Source organism: Mirounga angustirostris, unplaced genomic scaffold (assembly GCF_029215605.1).
Source record: "Mirounga angustirostris isolate CCGP_5_RB_7025 unplaced genomic scaffold, mMirAng1.0.hap1 SCAF_4, whole genome shotgun sequence".
NCBI lineage: Eukaryota > Metazoa > Chordata > Mammalia > Carnivora > Phocidae > Mirounga > Mirounga angustirostris.
Genome location: NW_026991712.1, coordinates 62,117,697 through 62,138,155, shown reverse-complemented (window position 1 = coordinate 62,138,155; position 20,459 = coordinate 62,117,697). Strand labels below are relative to the sequence as shown.

Here is a 20,459-nt window from a genome sequence, read left to right as displayed (position 1 = left end):
GTACCCATATCATCGTCTCCAAAAATCATTTTCCCAGACATAAAACACCTTCTAAAACAAAATTCATAGATTTCCTTATAAAGTCAAGCATCTCTTGTAATTCAATCAAAATCTGTTTATATTCTTGAAGGGGAAATCCTGATACCATGCACCTGATCATCTCTATTTCAGATTATCCATTTAAAATTTTTTCAATCATTTTTTAATTTGACTCACGCCACCCATAAAAAGATATATTCAGATTTAAATTTGAATGCCATTGCCCATTTCATTCTTTTTAACTGAGAACCATAAAAACATAATTATGCAAAGTTCTCCCTTCCCAAAAGACAGTTGGTAAAAAATGGCACACAGTAACACCATCTGAGTCAACAAGAAAACATTCAAAGACCTTCTCCTCCTAAAATGGGGGTGGAGGGTGAGGGGAGACAGGTAGCTGTTAATGAATTTATTCAACACTTTGATGTTAGAATGAACTTTCTCCTCACTCATTGCATTTTAGGTTAGTGGTCAAAAATGATCATGTTTTCAAGGAGCTCTAACGGCAGTGCCTTACCAGTGTAGATGCTGGCATTGGAAGCTGGGATACCGAACTGTGATTCGATGAACTTGGGAATGAAGGTAATGAAAGCAGTTACAATGGCACTCTCAGCTGTGTATGACAAACTCACAAAAAGGAATGTCATGTTGCTTAAGATCCTGACAGCTGCTCTTGGTAGGTCTACAAAATGACAAAAATGACAAATGAATGTTATAAATAAGGGATGGAAAATAAAATAAGATTGAATTGTTTTTGAAATGAACTGGAAATAGCCATTCAGCAATATTCGAGACTACTGAATAGAGAATAAAAACAGAAAAACCTGATGACTGATTAGAAATCACCCCCTTTATTAAACAGATTTGGGGTTACTGAAAATTTTTCAAGTAGGATGAGGAAATTTAATAAAGTAACAGAAAACATATCCAGACACAAATAACCTTACAAGAAAAACCCAACCTATGACTCCTGTTCTAAAAACTGCTTAAGATAAATTGTTTACATTTTTTTAATTAAAACAATGTTATTCTTTGCTAAAACACAAGAATCTACTAAATGCACAAAGTATCTGCAGTACAGTGCTACATTATGGTTTCTACTTCATTCAACCAGCACGTCCCTGAGAAACCCACTTCTGAGTTGTCACATCCCTGAACCCGCATTGCAGACACCCACAGCAGGGGAACTGGTACATGATTCTGGACATTTAATCTTCCAGCCTCATTATGAAACAGGAAATGATGCAGCTAAAAGGGCTTAAGGGTCAGGTCACCAGGTCAGATACTCCCAGGGCCTTTGGACTGGGGAAGAATGAGAAATGATCTCCAAAGGAGGAGAGCCCAGAGGTGGGGGCTCAGGACCAGCCCAGCTGTCTCTCAAGGAAGAGAGAAAAGTCTCATCTTTAAGTCTTTGCATTTACTTTACAGAACTTGCCATATATATATGCTTCAAGATGTATGTCCAGGTATCTTCATTTCAGCATTATTTATAATAGCAAAAATTTAAGGAAAAAGACTAAATGGAAAATGTTTAAATAAATTATGGCACAGCCCTATAATGAAATACTATGCGGTAGCTAAAAATGATACAGAGCTATATGTGCTGGCATAAAAGGAACTCCAAGAAATATTTTTATAAATGAGTAAAGCGGGCGCCTGGGTGGCTCAGTCGGTTAAGCAGCTGCCTTCAGCTCAGGTCATGATCCCAGGGTACTGGGATCGAGCCCCACATCGGGCTCCCTGCTCAGCGGAGAGCCTACTTCTCCCTCTCCCTCTGTCTGCCGCTCTGCCTTCTTGTGCTCTCTCTCTATCTCTGTTAAATAAATAAAAATCTTATAAAAAAAAAAATGAGTAAAGCAAGCTGCTGCAGAAATATACATATACATGAGTATGTAAATATATATACATATACATATATGTAATATCAAAGTAAAAATCAAACAAACCAAAACAACGTATTTATATGTGGTTGAATATATATACTTCCCAATATATACAACACCAATAAATTCTGTAACTGGAATAAGATTGGGAAAGAGGAATAAAAGGAGATTTTTGTGCATATTCCTTTGCATTTTTGCATGTTTATAATGTGAATTAACCCACATTTATGTGATCTTTACATATCTTGGAATGTATCATGGAAAAGATAAGCTGCATTAGTTCTGACAGGTAGAGTCATCTCAGTTATCAGAGTGGTTATCTCCTGGGGCGCCTGGGTGGCTCAGTCAGTTAAGCATTCGCCTCTTGATTTTGACTCAGGTCATGACCTCAGGGTTGTGAGATTGAGCCCCACATTGAGCTCCATGCTCAGTGGGGAGTCTGCTTGAGATTCTCCTCCCTCTCCTCTGCCCCTCCCCCTGCTTGAGTGTGTGCTCTTTCTCTTGCTCTCTAAAATAAATAAATAAATCTTAAAAAGAAAAGAACAGTTATCCTCTTATGCTACAACATAATAAAATCATTTCATAAAAATTAAGCAAAACTTGTTATTAAAGCTATAATTTATGGCCAATACACCAGAATTTAAAACTTAGGAAGTCAAGACTATTTGCTAATCATTTTAAAATGTGAATTAATTTTAATATTCTATATCTTAATTTGATCATTTAAAGTTTAAATGAACATTTAAAAAATATTAAGATGCATACTTCATTTTTTAACATGGACAAACACACCAGAAAAAAAAAATAATTAAACTACTTCATAAAATTACCCAATATTCTCTTGTAAATAGGCAAATCAAAAGATCTAAAATTTAAAAATTAGATGGGTGCCTGGCTGGCTCAGTCAATAAAGCATGGGACTCTTAATCTTGGGGTCATGAGTTCAAGCCCCATGTTGGGTGTGGAGCCTACTTAAAAATATATATAAAACATAAAAAAAATAATAATAATAAATAAATAAAATAAAATTTAAAAATTAGGAGATTTTCTATCAACATTTGGAGATTCAAATTAAGTTTACTTGGTATATTAAATCTAAATATTATTGAATCTAAAACATCTGGTGAAATTATACAATAAATTTTTTTAATCCAAGAAGATAACATATGTCTCACATGAATGTTTTAAAAGATACTAGTTATAGGGGCACCTGGCTGGCTCAGTCAGAAGAGCAGAAGAGCATGTAACTTTTGATCTCAGGGTCGTGAGTTCCAGTCCCATGTTGGGTGTAGAGATTACTTAAATAAATAAACTTTTAAAAAAAAGATACTAGTTACAGGGGCGCCTGGGTGGCTCAGTTGGTTAAGCAACTGCCTTCGGCTCAGGTCATGATCCTGGAGTCCCGGGATCGAGTCCCACATCGGGCTTCCTGCTCAGCGGGGAGTCTGCTTCTCCCTCTGATCCTCCCCCACTCATGCTCTCTGTCTCCCGTTCTCTCTCTCAGATAAATAAATAAAATCTTTAAAAAAAAAAAAGATACTAGTTACAGAAAACTGATTTTTCCTTTATACCCATTTGGTGTGGTAAATAGCCCTCTAATTTCAAAGCTAACTAAAAATATATGTAATATTTGTCTTCTCTTTCATAAATAAACAAAAAAACTGGTGTTATTTAAGAAGAATTTAGCAAAAGTTGAAATTCAACAACTTTAAGTTAGCTTCCTCCTTTCTTCCACCTTCCTCCTTCCCTTTGTTGGAGCTAAACCTTCAGCATACATGCCCTGCAGGAACAAAGGGCCAGATATCCAGGCTTGTGTCTTTGGCAGGTGGGGCTGGGAGTTGGTTTAAATACAAGAACAGTGAGTAAGTTAGTCCATTGAAACTAATGGCAGTCAGCTTTCTAATGGCCAGAGAAGGGAGTTACAAATATGGACAGGGGATAGTTAGGTATCAGATTGGAACTGAAGGTAATGGTATGAAGTCATGGGATGGATGGACAGATAGACACTGACAGATAGATAGAATATGATTGATAGATATGATGATAGACAATAGATGGATAGATAAAGATGACAGATGATAGATATGTGTGAGTGTGTGTACATACACATATTTCCTAATTCTATCTACTACACAGTTTAGAAGTTATAACACCCTAATAGCAATGAGCACACCTAGCACCCGGTGCTTGGTTTCTAAAGGCCATTTTCCACTCAAAGGAACCAGAGCTCCTTGGAGAAATGTCTAACTTCAGAGCTGAGGCAGAGAAAATACAAGATGAGCCTGGAAAATCTTGTTAAACAAGAAAGTAAAGTGCTCAGAGAATGATGGGGACATGTCAGAAGGACACCAAAGACAGTTTGAAGGATCCCCAATAGTCAAATATGAAGCAATTTAAGGTCAATGGATGCTAAAAGTGGTAAGTGAAAGTTTAATAGAAACAAGATACAGTCAATCCTCATTATTTACAGATTTAGTATTTTCAAATTTGCTACAATTTATGTGTAACCCCCAAATCAATACTCACAGGGGGTAGCCATTCAAGGACATGCACCAAGTGGCAAAAAAATTTAAGTTGTAGGACACACACTTTCTTGGCTAAGATTTCATGAGGCATCTCACACTGTCTTCCTGTGTCAGCTTTCATGCTGCAAGCAAGTGTCCTTTTCACAAGATACTGTCATATTTTTAGCATTTTTGTGTTTTTGGTGATTTCCCTGTTTCAAATGGCCCTCAGATATAGTGCTGAAATGCTGTCTAGCTTTCCTAAGAGGCTGTGATGTGCCATGTAGAGAAAATACACGTGTTAGATACACTTCCTTCAGGCATGAGTCATACTGCTAGTTGGCCGTAGGTTCAGTGTTAATGAATCAACAATATATATTGAATAAAGTGTCTTCGAACAGAAACATACATAAAACAAGGTTACGTACTGATTGGTTGATGATTATGTTGTGACAGGAATCCAATCCTGTGTTTTCCCTAGAGCAATGCTTCTGTATTCGCTAACTCAATGTTCATGTGACTTTATAGAACACAACTACCCACAAATGAGAATCAACTGGATTTGCATGGCTTCAAAGTACTTCCCCATAAAACACTTATAAATTACTTATGGATTTAGAACTGCAATATATTTATTAACTTTGGAGTACAGAAACCTGGTAGATACAATCTTCTCCAAGGGATAAAAGTTCACAGGGATATTAGCATTATATAGCTTCTGTTACAAGGCACTGGAATATAGCCTCATTTCAGTGGTATGCCCACCAAGTGCATAAACCAGGAGGCGCCATCGTCAAACCCAAACTGAGGGATATTCTATAAAGTTATCAGCTTATACTTTCTAAAAAGATCAAGATCATAAAAATAAGGAAATATGAGAAACTGATCCAGACTGAAGAAGACTAAAATACACCCCAACGAAATACAACATGTGGTCTGTGAATTGAATTTGGACATAAAGGGCATTGTTGAAATCACTGATGAAGTTTGAATTGGGCTTGTGGTCTAGAAGGTAGCACTGGATCAATGTTAATTTCCGGGTTTTGATGGCTGCCCTGTGGTCACGTAGGACAATGTCCTTGTACCTAGGAAACCACACTGAAGGAGGATAGGGCAGCAGAGCATCATGTCTGCAACTTCTCAGGTGGGTCAGAAACATTAACAACTGGAGAACTGAAGTACAGGGTACACAGGAGCTCTATGCGCTGTCTGTGGCTTTTATGTAAATTCAAAACAATTTCAAAAACACAAAGTTTAAAAATCTAAGCTAAATCCATACATTGGCAGTCAAATATCTAAATTTATGCTGCAGAATATATTTTAGATAAGTTTCTTCGTGTCATTTGTAACTGTCATTGTAAAATAAAAAATGCAGTAAAAAGCCTGGTGAAGGAGAGATAAAATAATGATAATGATCGTCATTTTTTTATCATTTAATGCTACAAAATCTTACAAATTCAATAAGGGCAAGCTGACACTAAAACCAGAAATGCCTTAAACATTAGTAAAGTAGGAAAAGAATGCAATACAAAGCACCAAACTTCAATAGAATGTAATATAAGATAGGCAACCCATAGAAATCACCTTTAAAAGAAGTGTTACTTAAGGAGAGCACTTGTGATGAGCACCGGGTGTTGTGTATGTAAGTGTTGCATCACTGGGTTGTACGTGTGAAATTAATATCGCACTGTATGTTGGCTAGCTGGAATTTAACTAAAAACTTAAAAAAAAAAGAAGTGTTGCTGTCACTGGCAGATCCCTTGCTCGTTCCCATGTGCGCATCCACAGCAGTGCAGGTGACCCCAGACTGCACCAGACCAGACGTTGAGTTGCACGCCCATCATAACGGGGCTACGCTACAATAAATTTGATGTAGTCCCCCTGCCCCCTCCGCTTGACCTTGCAAACCTTTAGTCAAAGTTTCAGAAAATCTGAGATGTGCGGTGTGACTGGGTTCCTGTGGAAGCTGATAAACGACGATCTCAGCAAGGGCAGAGATCATAGTTTCTTGTTCTCCAAAGCCTCGTGGCTCACAGCTTAAGAGGAGACAACAGGGATGGTAGATGGGTAAGTTTCTGCCCATCAGGCAAGCGTGCTTCAGCATGTGGGAATGTTTTATGCTCATTCATAAAATAAGTCTACAACTTGAAGGATCGATTTAGAATAAAGTTTTTGGAAAAGTAAAGCTTTAAGTAAGCCTGGGTTTCATAGAACCTGAAAGGTAGAAGTCAGCTTTTAAAGTGAGCAAAGGGAGGAACTCATTGGTAATACGTTTAGTCTGGTGTAAAATGAATCCCACCCTGGAGAGAGGTCTGTGTGGCACTGCCACCCTGAAAGCCACCTTTTCAGTGGCTCCTTATGTTGATGTAGCAAGGTTTGTAGCGTGTGACCTGATTTCTCAAAACTAGCTGATTGCACACACTGGCCAAGCCCTTTACTTCGTGTCCCTTACTGTTGACACCTGACACACAGTGAATTAAGCTGTGCGTATGAAGATTTGAGTGAGAACTTAAGTAAGGAAAAGGAACTGAGCATCAGCCTGCATCCAGAGTGGCTGTGGGTCCCAAAGCAAGGAACACATTCCCAGAGCTGCCGGGGGCTCACAAGAGAGCCTTACGCTAAAACCCCAGTATCTCAGGGGGCTTCAACTTGCTTCTGTCCTTTACAAACTGAAAGCAACTGTCATGCCTTTTTGTTGTCTTAAACTATGGAAACAGACTTTTTTACATGATATACTTGAAAAAGACATGCTGACAGAGAGAATGACCAAGAAAATGGGAAGAAGGCCCAGCTGCCCAGAACTTGGCCTCATTTGCAAGGCCCTCAAGACAGGGTTGCTGTCCACCCTTGCAGTTCTGAAGTTCTGTGATTCCCACTATAAGCTCCCTACATGGCCGTGGTCTTTCTTGTCTCTACTATTTACTATATTCCCCCGCAAGTCTGCTTAGCAAATGTCAAGCTCATCCATCGAATCTGTAGGAGACAGCCCCTTCAGCCAGGTGCTTCTCCTCTGTGCTCCCATGGCATGCTGTTCATACTGCTACTCATCAAGTCTTCAATAGCTGCATGTGTTTACCTGTTTGTTTCTTTCAAGAGAGTGTAAATGCTATGAAAGCAGGACTTTGGTAAATCTGTATATCTTCAGCTCCCAGCATACATCTGGCATTTTGTAGGCACTCAAAAAATATATCTGGAATGTATTTATTTATTAACATTCATTACAACACCACAGCAACAATTTGTACTAAAACAATATCCATATACTTGTGAGAAAATGAAATCTATTCTAAAGATGCCTAATTTCTTCCTCCTAAGATAAAGGCGGTCCATGTAGTGGTGTACTTAACAAAACCACAGAAAAATGTGAAGGACCAAATAGATAATCCTTTTTAAAATAGGGTTTTCTGGAGCTAAAGAATCCTAAAAGGATTTAGATCAGATTATAAACTAAAAATTCCATTAAAGAAACAATAAAATGCTAACCAGAGAAGGAGGAAATATCCAATATTTCATTCATCCAGTGTATCTGGGGAAAAGAGGTGTTTGGAATGCTTGAATTTTTCAGATAACTGGGCAATTGCCTCTTAAAGCAACAAAACTTTAAATATTTTGTATGTATTAACTGATATTACTGGAAAATCCATAGCATAATTTGACATTCTCTTCAAGATTCAAAGTCACAATTATGAATGATAATATCTATCTATGAATTTGTTTTGGTATATTTTTAAGCCCTCTATTTATTTTCTGATCTTTTTTTGGTTGCAGGAACATTCCTTCCCTATGATGTGTTGTGGTGTTTGTTTTTGCTGACATTATCCTTCCACACCAGCTTTTCTCTGTTATGTTCTTCTGAAGGACCTTTACAAAATAGACATAGATTTCAATTTTGTTCTTTTGACATCTATTTTTTTTATTTAAATTGGGGGTGGGATGAGGAATGGTGGTTTTATTATTATAAAAAATAGATGAATTGTTCTATCAAGTTGTTGACTAAATTTTATTACCTGGAAACTAACATTATTTCCAAATATAAATGATAAACATTAAATACCAAACAAACATACTGACCACTGTTAATACTTTCCTGACATAGCTATTTTTGGACATAATACTTCTTGTGGAAAAAAAAAGATTTATCTGAAGATTATAGCTTATTCAGTTTATTTCCCTTATGTCTAAATTCAAGTAAAATAAATACCTTTTCAAAAATAATTTATTGAGGTAAAATTCACATAACATAAAATTATTTTAAAGCAAAAAATTCAGGGGCATTCAGTACATTCACAATGGTGTGCAACCACCACATCTATCTAGTTTCAAAATACACTTTTTGTTATAAAAATAATGTAAGCATTTATGTTCAGGAATGATATTGGAATGCACTTTTATTTTATCCTTTATATCTTTATGTACTTTCTAAGTTTTCTACAATGAACATGTATTACTCTTATATTTTAAAAAACCAAACCAAACACTCCACAATTTTAAAAGAAAGCAACAATACGTCATCTTCCAAGACAAGTCTTCCCTGACTCAGTCAGCTAATTTAGGAATTCCTCCCTCCTGTTCCTTCAGCCTTTCTTAGAATGTACATACCTCCATTTAAAGACTTATATTTTATTATGTCAATTTTCCTTTCTACCTCCCAGTTCTTTGTCCTGTAGCTGTTGCTCAAAAAAGATATTTGTGAAAGAGAAAAAGAAACAAAGAAAGAAAGAGAGACATTTTCTTAAGGTAGATATTGTCAGCAATCTATCTCAATAATTAGAAGGATTTGCGGGGGTGCCTGCGGTGGGGCGCAGTCGGTTAAGCATCAGACTCTTGGTTTTCCCTCAGGTCATGATCTCAGGGTCGTGAGATCGAGCCCCACGTCAGGCTCCACACTCAGCGTGGAGTCTGCTTAAAGATTCTCTCTCCCTGTCCCTCTACCCCCTCCCTCTCGCAAATAAATAATCTTTGAGGAGAAAAAAAAGGAAGGATTTGGGGAGAACAGTCTAGTCCTTTCCTAAACATCTTAGATGACGCTGATTTCTTAAATGAAAGTAAAATTTGAGGGAAGTATCAATTGAAGAAGCAGATCTAGACAGCTTAAACGGACTAAGTCAAACAAGGCATAGAATTTACAGTAGGCACAAAGTGACCAAGAGTAAAAATGGAAACACCAGAGTGGGGGTCATTGTTATATAAAAGGTTGGGATATTTATTAAGTTTAAAATAAAACAATATGTGCTAAAATATAGAGTGCTTTTCAAAGTACATGGGCGGGACCCAAAGCCTCAGCCTCGAGAGCTCCAGAAAGGCCCCTGGAAGGTGGGGAGAAGGAACGTGGTAAAGAAAGATGGAGAAAACACCATATGATAATAATAGTGGAGTCAGGCGAGGTGAGTGTATGCTTTGGCTGTAACATAGAGCTTTTATATTAATCATATTTTTTAATTTTTCAGTATTTTATGATGCTTTGACATCTTAAAAATCTTGCTGGATGGGAAGAGACTAGATTACCAAGTCTTAGAGATAGCAAGGGTCGGCTGGGAGCACAACTTTTACATGCAAACTATCCAGTCCTGAGTATATAGTCTCAACCACCTCCTTACCGTGCTCTCACACACCCAGCCAGTATTGTCCCCATCCTACATCACCCAGGGTTGGGTACCACACAACCAGACCACCTCCACAGCCCAAAGCCCACTGAAATGACACAGACCAGCCAGTTGTAAGCTGTTGACTCTGCCCTGCCTTTTCTTTCCTATGGGAACCCCCTCAGGGGTCTGACCTTGGCTTTCCCCTCACTCTTGTCTTTTGTTTCCTGACCAAAGCCTGGTGCTTCCCTTGCAGCCCGATGTGCCCCCTTGTCTTGTGAAATGCAAGTAATAAATCCTTCTTTCAATGGCATTGACCTCTGCATGTCATGATTCAGTCACCTCCATAAACCAAAATCTGTGGGTACAAATTATAGAGCCACTTCTCTTAACACCTTTCCACAAAATTCCTTGATTCCCTTCTTTTGTAACTACTTTCTGAAAGTATTTAATTTGTCCTTCCACCCCTAATATTTTTGTTCTTATTTGTATACTTCAAAGCCTTCTGGTACATCAAAAAGCTGATGGAAACATACCATCCCCATGCAGTGAAAATTCCAGTAACTTCCTGTATGGCCTGGAAGTCTTGTACCATCCTGCGTATTTCATGGGCACAGAGCAAATGCAATTTTTTGACCCCTGTTATCCAGGAGTATCAAATAATTTTTAGTCACAACTTTCTGTAAAAGCAAAACCAATGTTGCGCTCATATGTAACATGGCCAACAAACAGCCCAAGTGTCCCCATTATCTGTTCATTCTCTTAGAAACTAATGACCACCCCTGTGTTCCCTGCTCACAAGTCTCCATAAAAGTGTTGCAATTTTTCTCTCCCCTCCAGAACACACTGGCAAATGGCATTCCCTGCTTGCCAGTAAAAGAGCAGAAGGAACTAGGTGATCTTGCACATCACAGTCACCTCTGGGCCAGCACATGAAGCTCCTGAGCAACTTACCTACAGGCAGGGGACAGAACCAGCAGTTGTCAAAGCCCAAAATACATCATTCGTGGTTGCTAGCCAAGTACTATTCTGCTTGTTTAAAACTAGCACCAATGACTATTTTCCTACATAGCTTTCTAAGTAGATACTCTGCCGATGAGTTGATGAGTAACCCCTCAGTTTGCACTGAATATAAAGAAAGTGCTTTCTTTTTCAGGAATTCTTTGCCAGGCGTGTTAGCATTTACCTCCTAAGCTATAGGTCCAAATCTAAAGGTTCAGCTTCCCACAAGATAACATGCGTACAACAAAATAAATGTAATAGAAGAATGAAATGAAGAACCAGAGCCAGAGAAGATGTAAACACAGCACGACGTCAAACCAGAAACAAATAATTAGGTATGTCTGTAAGAATCCTTGCCGGGCTTCAAATTTGATTCAGTTTCTTGGCCACCAAAGCAAAAAGTTGTATAATCATTAGCAGAAACAATCAAATTGCTTTTCTTCTCTATGTTCTAGAGCAGTGGTTCTCACAGCATCAGTATCACCCGAGAAGCTTTTTAAAAATGCAAATACAGGGCGCCTGGGTGGTTCAGTTGGTTAAGCGACTGCCTTCGGCTCAGGTCATGATCCTGGAGTCCCGGGATCGAGTCCCGCATCGGGCTCCCTGCTGAGCAGGGAGTCTGCTTCTCCCTCTGACCCTCCCCCCTCTCATGTGCTCTCTCTCTCTTTCTCTCTGTCTCAAAAAAAAAAAAAATCTTTAAAAAAAATAAATAAAAATGCAAATACAAAAAAAAAATTTTAATAAATAAAATTAATTAAAATTTCAATTTAAAAAGGGCACCTGGGTGGCACAGTCAGTTAAGTATCCAACTCTTGATTTCGGTTCAGGTCATGATCCCAGGGTTGTGAGATCGAGTCCTGCTTCAGGCCCCGCCCCGGGCCTGGAGCCTGCTTAGGATTCTCTCTTGCCCTCTGCCCCTCCCCCCTCTCTAAAATTAAATAAATAGATAAATAAAATTAAAAATAAAAATGCAAATACTCAGGCCACACCCCAGGCCTCCGCACTTGAACACTGTGGGCCAGGGCCCAGCACTCTGGGTTTTAAGAAGCCTTTGTGGTGCTTCCTAGGTGGCCGAAGTTTGAGAACCACTGTTCTCACAAAATAGGATTTTATATAAAGGGCAGTGAGCATGTTCCTACAGCAAATATGGGGAATTCAAGCAACAGCTCAATAAAAGCTGCAAACATAAAACCAAACTATAATTTAGCAAGGGAGCAAAGACAATATGCAAGAGAGCTAAGATAGCATAGACCAGGCACCTGGCTTTGGTGATCCCTCTTTGCTGAGTCAAGGATTGACCCCAACATATTCCACACTATACCAGTTTTAAAATACTTAGCAAAAGGCCACATGCAATAGTTCTGGATGTTCGTGGGCAGCTCAAATTTGGAATGTATTCCTTCTGTCCCTTTCCCCCATTATCTGAGGTTGAAATCCTGAAACCATCTTTGATACCTATATCTCCCCATTATCCCCATATCAGTTGCCACATCCTATAGACACAACCTCTCCTTCCTCAATAATTCATTCATCAAATATTGATTATCTATAAGGTGGTATAAATTCATCAGGGAACATGGTAGACACAATATCCTTGCCTTCATGGGGCTTACTTTCTCACTGTGGAGACAACAATAAGATAAGTAAAATATATGGTATGTTAGACAGTGATATACTAAGGAGAAAAATAGAGGAGGGCAGGAGGTACAATGCTTTGGAGAGGGACACCTGGGTGGCTCAGTTGGTTAAGTGTCTGCCTTCGGCTCAAGTTACGATCCCGGGGTCCTGGGATCGAGCCCTGCAACGGGCTCCCTGCTCATCTCAGAGTTAACTATTTTATTCAGTTAAGATTATAAACATATTGCAGTCTAACACAGACAAAAGTCTAACAGAGAAAAATCTGTTATATTTTATGCTAACTAATAATGCTAAGCAGCTAAAAGATTAAAAGTGGATACAAAAATAAAATGTTTATTATGATTAACGGCCACCAAAAGTTTTCTATTTAGGGCGCCTGGGTGGCTCAGTTGGTTAAGCGACTGCCTTCGGCTCAGGTCATGATCCTGGAGTCCCTGGATCGAGTCCCGCATCGGGCTCCCTGCTCGGCAGGGAGTCTGCGTCTCCCTCTGACCCTCCCCCCTCTCATGTGCTCTCTCTCATTCTCTCTCTCTCAAATAAATAAATAAAAAATCTTTAAAAAAAAAGAAAGTTTTCTATTTAGGAAGATATCCAGCTAAATTTGGAAGACTTTTAAAATGCTGGACCTCAAACCTCAGGAAAAGTGATCCAGTTAAATATTTTAAGTGTTTATTTTTATTGGTAAGATTTGATGCGATCAATGCTAATCTCTTTATGGAAAGGTGAATCAGACACACTAAAAATTCTACCTTCTCCTTTGTGGTGTTTTAAAACAGTCTTACTCTTGCATAATTTATAATAAGAATCTAGAAACACTGAGTCAGATTTTCCCAATGTCTATCATTAAAATGTGGAGGCGGAGAGTGGATTTGTATGGCCCAAATCATTTTTTTAAGGAAGTATGAGTTATTAACTTAGATATCCTGCCACCTTCTCTCTGAAGAAGCTAATACTGGTATCCAAATTCCAAATATGAAAAAAAGAGGAAAAAAGAATCTGAGAATCAAACTCAGATTTAATTCAAAATGAAATCTTAGCAACCATTCTTTATTTCAAGGCCTTAATGATGAATCTCAGTTTTATAATAAAAAATTATATCAACAGTTGAATGACTCCCAGCGATGTAATTTGTGCTTTTGAAAACCAGATTAAATATTAGACTGTCATTTCCTATAGGTGATAGGTATTATATAATCTGGAGGAAATCAGTAAGTGCAAGATAAATATGAATTAATTTTAAATATTCTAATTGAATATTATTTCTACATCATCAACATCATTTGAATCATTTTTAGCGAAACATTTGCACTATAGACTCTCATTAAAACAGGCTTCTTTTCTAACAGGAGAAAGTGGCTCTTGAAAGTCCAGTCTAGATACAATTAGAGAATTCAGTGCAAGTGAAAGTAAAAAATGAACCAGCTCTGTGTCCTAATCAGGAGATTTAGAGGCAGAAGTGAGATCAGTCATCACAATGAAGGCATAGAATGATAAAGCTGAGAATATATCAGAAACACTGACAGGAAAATCAGACAGGAAACAGACTTTATAGACCAACTACCCATCACTGCTAACAGACTCCTCTTATTCTTTCCTTTAAAAGAAAATAACCTAATCTATCATATTGAGCATAGAAAAGATGGAGAAGAGAAATCCCTAGCAGTACAAGATGATATACAATAAAATAGTATATAGATTCAATTTGGAAAAACAATCTTAAAATTCCATGACAGCTTTTGAACCCACATGCCTAAGTGTGCTTCCCCCCAGAAGTAGGTCCTGAGTCAAAGATTCAAGTCCACGCAGTTTATTTGGGAGTCTCAGAAAACGCTGCTCAGGGAGTGCGAACGTGATGCACAGGAAGCAAAAGCAGCCTACAAGGGATGTAGAAATAGAACTCAGAACTGTCTCACCCATCAAATGGGGAAGCTAGGGTGTTCATCAGCCAGTGGTTAAGACTGTTGTGTGTGGGGGTGGGGGAGTGTTAATTCCTTGGCACTTGATGCCAGCCTTGAGCAGGAGCCAAGAGGTTTCCCAGCCCAGAAAGAAAACCTTCGGGCAAAAGGAGACCTTCAGGTGAGGAAGACCTACAGTTCTTCAGGCAGGTACCAGCAGTCAGCAGGCCTCCGCCCCTAAGACAGTAAGGTCCCAGAGGTAGACAGGGCATTAACATCATTGTCTACACTTTATCCTCCAAAGGAACGCCATTCCCATCTATGGTCATATCTGTGATTGGTGTTTGATATCAGTCTTCTCTTCCTTTTCTCAACTATCCAACAGGGCATATATTTCACATTCAAGCCATCTACCCCTAAGCTATAAAGTATACAATTTTAGCTTACCTAGGTCTGTATTTCTCTCCTTGAGTCTACTTTATATTCTTCATAAATTAAGACTCTAAGTCTACTCCTGTATTGTAAATTCTTTAATGTCAATCTTGCTCTTAATCAAGTTGTAAAAAAAAAATTACTCCTTTGGTAATAGACTTTATGATCCATAAGACATCCAAGAAAAATGGTGGTCCATGTGGTAAGAGCTCAGGTCACACTAGCATCCAAGGAAGACTTGATGGTATTATAGCAGAAGTAATGTTTGCAGTTCCAAAAGTACACATTGTCACAAAACAATGGGTAGGGGAGGGCGAGTAGGGGAAGCAGATCTAAAACTTAATTGGGAAGGAACATTTTCAAAGAAAAGTGACTTCACTTGCTCTAAACAAATATAGTCTTAAAAGTAGTCCAATCTAACCATTATTTTTCTCTGGCTGCAGGGACAGTTCCATAATATACTAGTAACTTCCTTCTAGGCCTGAAAGTTTCCTCTTTGGCTTCAGTGTTTATATAGTCAAAGTGAGATGATAATGTGCCTAGGTAAATTTTACCTAAAACGACCTTGACTGATGCAAGCACTTGATAAATATTATGCTTCATAATTTCAAAAAAAAATCAATTCAGGGAATTTAGGAAATAGGCTGAAATTAATGGGAGTGTAGCACTACCCAACAGATACACTGAACACTGAACAAATATTGCCTGGTTAAAATTAAATTGTTTAGGTTTGAGAATGCCTAACCTAGTTTTAATAAAGTTCTTGTTTTTAAGACAAATAAAAATGAAAAAATAGACAAGTACACATCACTGAAACTATCTGGACATTTAGAGGCCAATTTCTTGGCTACTCTTCTCTATGAACACTTACAAGCATCTGACAGAGCCACTGTTGAATGAGATTGCTGTCTAGTGATAGGTTTTATATTTGGGTAAGGATCTGGCCACACTACCAAACCCACCATGCCCTTGAAACAAACCATTCATCATAGAACACAGTATTTTAAAACTCAGACATCTCTCATTACAGTAAATGACATATTTAAAATCTGTATCTTTAGGATCTCAATCAGTGCTTCTCAAACAATCTGTGATGAAGAACCACTTTTAAATTAATATTTCCAGTCTATCACATACTGATACTTTTGCAAAATATATTAAAAATGAATTAAGAAAATGAGTTTTTTTTAATGTACAAAATGGAAGCCCAGTTTATTATTATTATTATTATTAGATTCAATAGGCATAAAATTACTGTCAAATTTCTTTAAAAGTTTCTCAAGGCTTACTCAAAATTTCAGTACTTATCTTGTCACAGGCCAGTAACAGTTGCTGGGGCAGAACTGACCTGGGTCCACACTTTGAGTAGCACTGATCTAAAATAACCGTGTGCAAAAAAAAAAATAAAAACAAAACAAAATAAAATAAAATGTTGGGCACGTATTCACTCAAAATATATACTTTACCTCTGACATTCTTTCCAAATCCCAAAGAAGAAACTTTTTTGTCCACTTGTGCACTATTGTTTGACTTCTCCTTCATAACGTCATCATCACTAACAATATCAGCAGAAAATTTTTTCTTTTTCTTTTTCTTGTGTCGAGGAGGAAGCTTTTTTGGAAAAGTAAACATTGGGAATATCACAAGAAACATTGCAACGGCACAAAGGAGGAATCCACTCCACCTAAAAAATTGGGAAATGTGAATGGCATTTATGGCTCTTGCATTATGAATGAGAACAAATTAGCAAAGTAGAAGCTCATGGTAATAAAATTCTCCAGGGAAAACTTCTGTAAAGCAAAACAATTGTAAAGCAGTAGGAAGTTGGACAAACTAAGAAAACACAGGACTCCTCCCTATGTTATAAATGAGAAATCTGCCTGATAATCATACTAGTATTATAATGAATGAATATTATAATTAGCAACCAGATTAGAATTTTATTGAAATATTTGTTAGCTCTGCTATAATGTGCATTTCATAATAAATCAAAAAATAAAAAATAAAATAAATAAATAACTCATAAATATAATAGAAAAATAATATAGACTCTATAGCATGCTTTATGGACCAAAATAGACACATCTTTCTTAAAAGAAAACCATTCATATCTCATGTGGAATGTATTTTAAATTGCTAATGGCATTCAAATATTTTTCTGCAAGCACTTAAGAATATATTGACCCTCTTAGCTAGTCCTTACAACACTTAACCGTGAGGGCCACCAAAGACATTTATATTTGATTGTTGCCTTCAAGAACTTACAACCTATGGGTAAGGGAGCTAAAAATACAAGAAACAATCTCCAAGAAATGCAAGCATGTATACAATTAAGTGTCAGATGATGTGGTACAGACTATGAATGCTATAAAAGCTCAGATAAAGGAAATGTGTGTCAGAAAGCTTCCTAGGAGAAGCAGACCGTGAGCTATGTTGAACTGAGAGTCTGTCTTTGAACTCATCTGAGGTTGCCAAGCTGCAGAGACTAAGAAGTAAATATAGAGAATAGTACTCAAATTCTAGTCTGGCATTAGAGCCATGTGTTAAGGCCTTGGGCTTCTTGTCTGCATAATTCCTCAAGGGCAATCTCTCAGTCCCCTTTCAATCCTTTCTTAGCAAGTAGAGGCCCCTGATCCTACAGAACAGGGTTGCCACTTTCTTACTAGGACTCCTCAGCTCTAATCTTTGTCCTTCAAGCTTGCAAATTCTTGATGCTCAGACTCTGTCCTCTGTCTCAGCACATTCGCATCAGCTGTAACCTGAACGCAAGCAGCATTCTAAGCATCAATGTTGAATTCAACCCATTAGGAATACAGATCAATTGCAAAGTGAAAATTCATTTTTAAAAAGATAGTGCTTCTATTAAAGTACTGTTATCAGCTGTTAAAAGTCACAGTTTCACTGACAGAATAATTCCATGAACCAGTTATTAATAATCCAGTATGCTATTTTCAAAGATACTTAGAGTTATATCAAATAAAGATTTTTAAACAATTGGAAAAAAAGGCTTTATTTTGAGAAGATTGCTCAGGGCAGACTTCTAGCAATTTCAATTATTCAGTATAACCTAGAACCCAGTGACTGACATACTCAAAAAATTTCCTGAATAAATAAACTGAATGAGATAGATTTTTTTTTTTTAATTCTTTAAATGTCTGCAGAGAACATAGCTACGATCATATCTGGCCCCTGTAGTACCTGGCTGCTTATGAGGCCTTTACTAATAAACTGCCCCTGCTTATCTGCCACCTTTGAATCTCTTTCTACAATTCTGCCTTCAAGCCCCTTGGACTCCTTCAGTTCCAAAAGCAGAACAGGACAAACAGTGCAATATAAGGGACAGTTCTTGAGCTGTGGTTTCAGACAAATATGGTTTTTTTGTCTTGACTTTATGACCTACTGGCTCTAAGATCCTGGGGAAATTATTTCACTTTCCCAAACCAACCTTCTCATCTGAAAGGGGAATAATGCTAACTGCTTTTTGGAGTCATCAAAATTAATAAGACAATGTATATAATGGACCTGAAAAAATGCCTGCCCCCAAATCAACAATCACTTCATGGTAGCTAGTTTTGTTTTTGTTTTTTTTGTAGATCTGTACTCAGGTCCTCCCCACACCTCCACTCAGAGCCATCAACTTAAAATTATATGCAAACATTAAAGATACACTTACAGTAGTCCATAGTAAGAGCAAATAACAGAAGGAGGGGAAGAATTAGAGCAAATAAACAAAAATAATATAAAAATAGTATAAAAGTTTGGGGGTTTTTCAAAGCTGAGCAAACTGGCCCACATTCTTCAGTGGTCTTCAGTAGCATTGACAAAATGCATGATATAATGATGAGGCCAAAAAAGACCCCGAGAGAAGCTGAGGAAGGCAGAAAAGTGCATATTAGGGGTGCCTGGGTGGCTCAGTCGGTTAAGCATCTGCCTTCAGCTCAGGTCATGGTCCCCGGGTCCTGGGATCAAGTCCCGCGTCGGGCTCCCCACTCAGCGGGGAGTCTGCTTCTCCCTCTGCCCTGCCCCCGCCCCCAGTCTTGTGAGCTCTCTCTCGCTCTCTCTTAAATAAATAAATAAAATCTTTAAAAAAAAAAAGAAAGTGTGAGTTATATATTAGGAAAAGACCCATCAGTAAGAGCTAAAATTGAAAAACCAGGGTCCCTAAGTCCCTTTTACAAACCACCCCTCAGAGATTATTCATAAAGTAGGGCCAGTTAAGTATATTGACTAAGAGATTTGCCCTGTACTCAGTTTTTTATCCCAGCTCTCACTGCCTCTGAGGCTTTGGGCAAGTTATTCAAATCACAGGACATCAATTTCCTCATCTGTAAAATGGGCATAATATTAGTGAGTACATATGGTTGTTATATATGTAGGCTTAAACATATGAAGTTCAAACAAAAATGTTTGTGAAGCTCTTAGTAGAATGCTTGACACACAGTAAGCACCCAATAAACATTAGCATTATTCATTTCTTCATTCCTTTCTTCAATCTTTCAGCACATGTTTATTGAAAAATCCATCATTACTGCTAGGCATTGGATTAAATAGCATTGTATCAAATAACTCTGTCTTTGGTAAAGGTAGAAGTCTGTTACAAACAGAGCTACTCAATAAATAAAATTCAATTTTTAATATTGGACCATTAAAACAGATTAACAGAACATAGATTACATAGATTATGTAGATTAATCATAGATTAATAGATTAAATTCAAAGGACTTAATAATAGCTAACACATACTAGATAGCAAGAACTATTTAAAGCCCCACATGTATAGACTCATTTATTCCTCACAACAACCCTATGAAGTAGATACTGTAATTACTTCCATTTTATAGATTCTTTTAAAACCAACAACTGAGGCACAGAGAAGTTAAGTAACTTCCCCCAGGGTCACACAGCTATTAGGTGGCAGACAGAGATTTAAACCCTGGACAGTATGGCTTTGGGGTCTGTACTCTTAATTACCCTACTTTGCAACCAATTAGATAGATGTCTAGAAAACTTTTAAAAGTCAGCATAAAGTACTTGTAAGCCTAAAAGCTCCTGTCTCCTTCCTTCTCCCTGCCCCCAAGTTGGTCCTCCTCCCCTTTCTCCCTCCCTCTAGATGTTCCCTTATTGCCATGCTCTTTTCATGGACACCTATATAGAACACAGAATGTACACTGAATGTTCATATACATATTGTCTTTTCTACTGTCTTGTCTAATCTTCTTTTCTGAGAATAAAAAAATCCTTACTCTTATTTACTTCAGAAATGCAAAGAAAACAGTGGTTGAGGCCAAAAATTTCACTAGTGGTCAAGAACTTAAAATTCCTGTGTTATTCCCCTAATGCTGACAAGGAAACTTCCTTTTTTACGATTTGAAAATTCTACCAGCCCAGGTTCATCTAAATCTTAGCACATCCATCTTCAAAGAGCATTACTTATGAAAATAAACGTTATATAACTTGATTAATATTTCTTAACTGCTTTGAAAA

The 20,459-nt window shown here is 37.7% G+C and overlaps 1 protein-coding gene across 1 annotated transcript in view; it reads right to left on the bottom strand.

The window, feature by feature from the left end:
* Positions 1-20,459, bottom strand: part of SLCO5A1 (solute carrier organic anion transporter family member 5A1) — a 132,664-nt gene that overhangs the window by 57,393 nt on the left and 54,812 nt on the right. Inside the window, exons 4-5 of the mRNA XM_045896424.3 lie at positions 16,442-16,659; positions 557-721 (exon numbers count right to left, since the gene is read on the bottom strand). Of these exons, the coding sequence (XP_045752380.1) occupies positions 557-721; positions 16,442-16,659 (383 nt within the window). The remainder of the gene's footprint in view (positions 1-556; positions 722-16,441; positions 16,660-20,459) is intronic.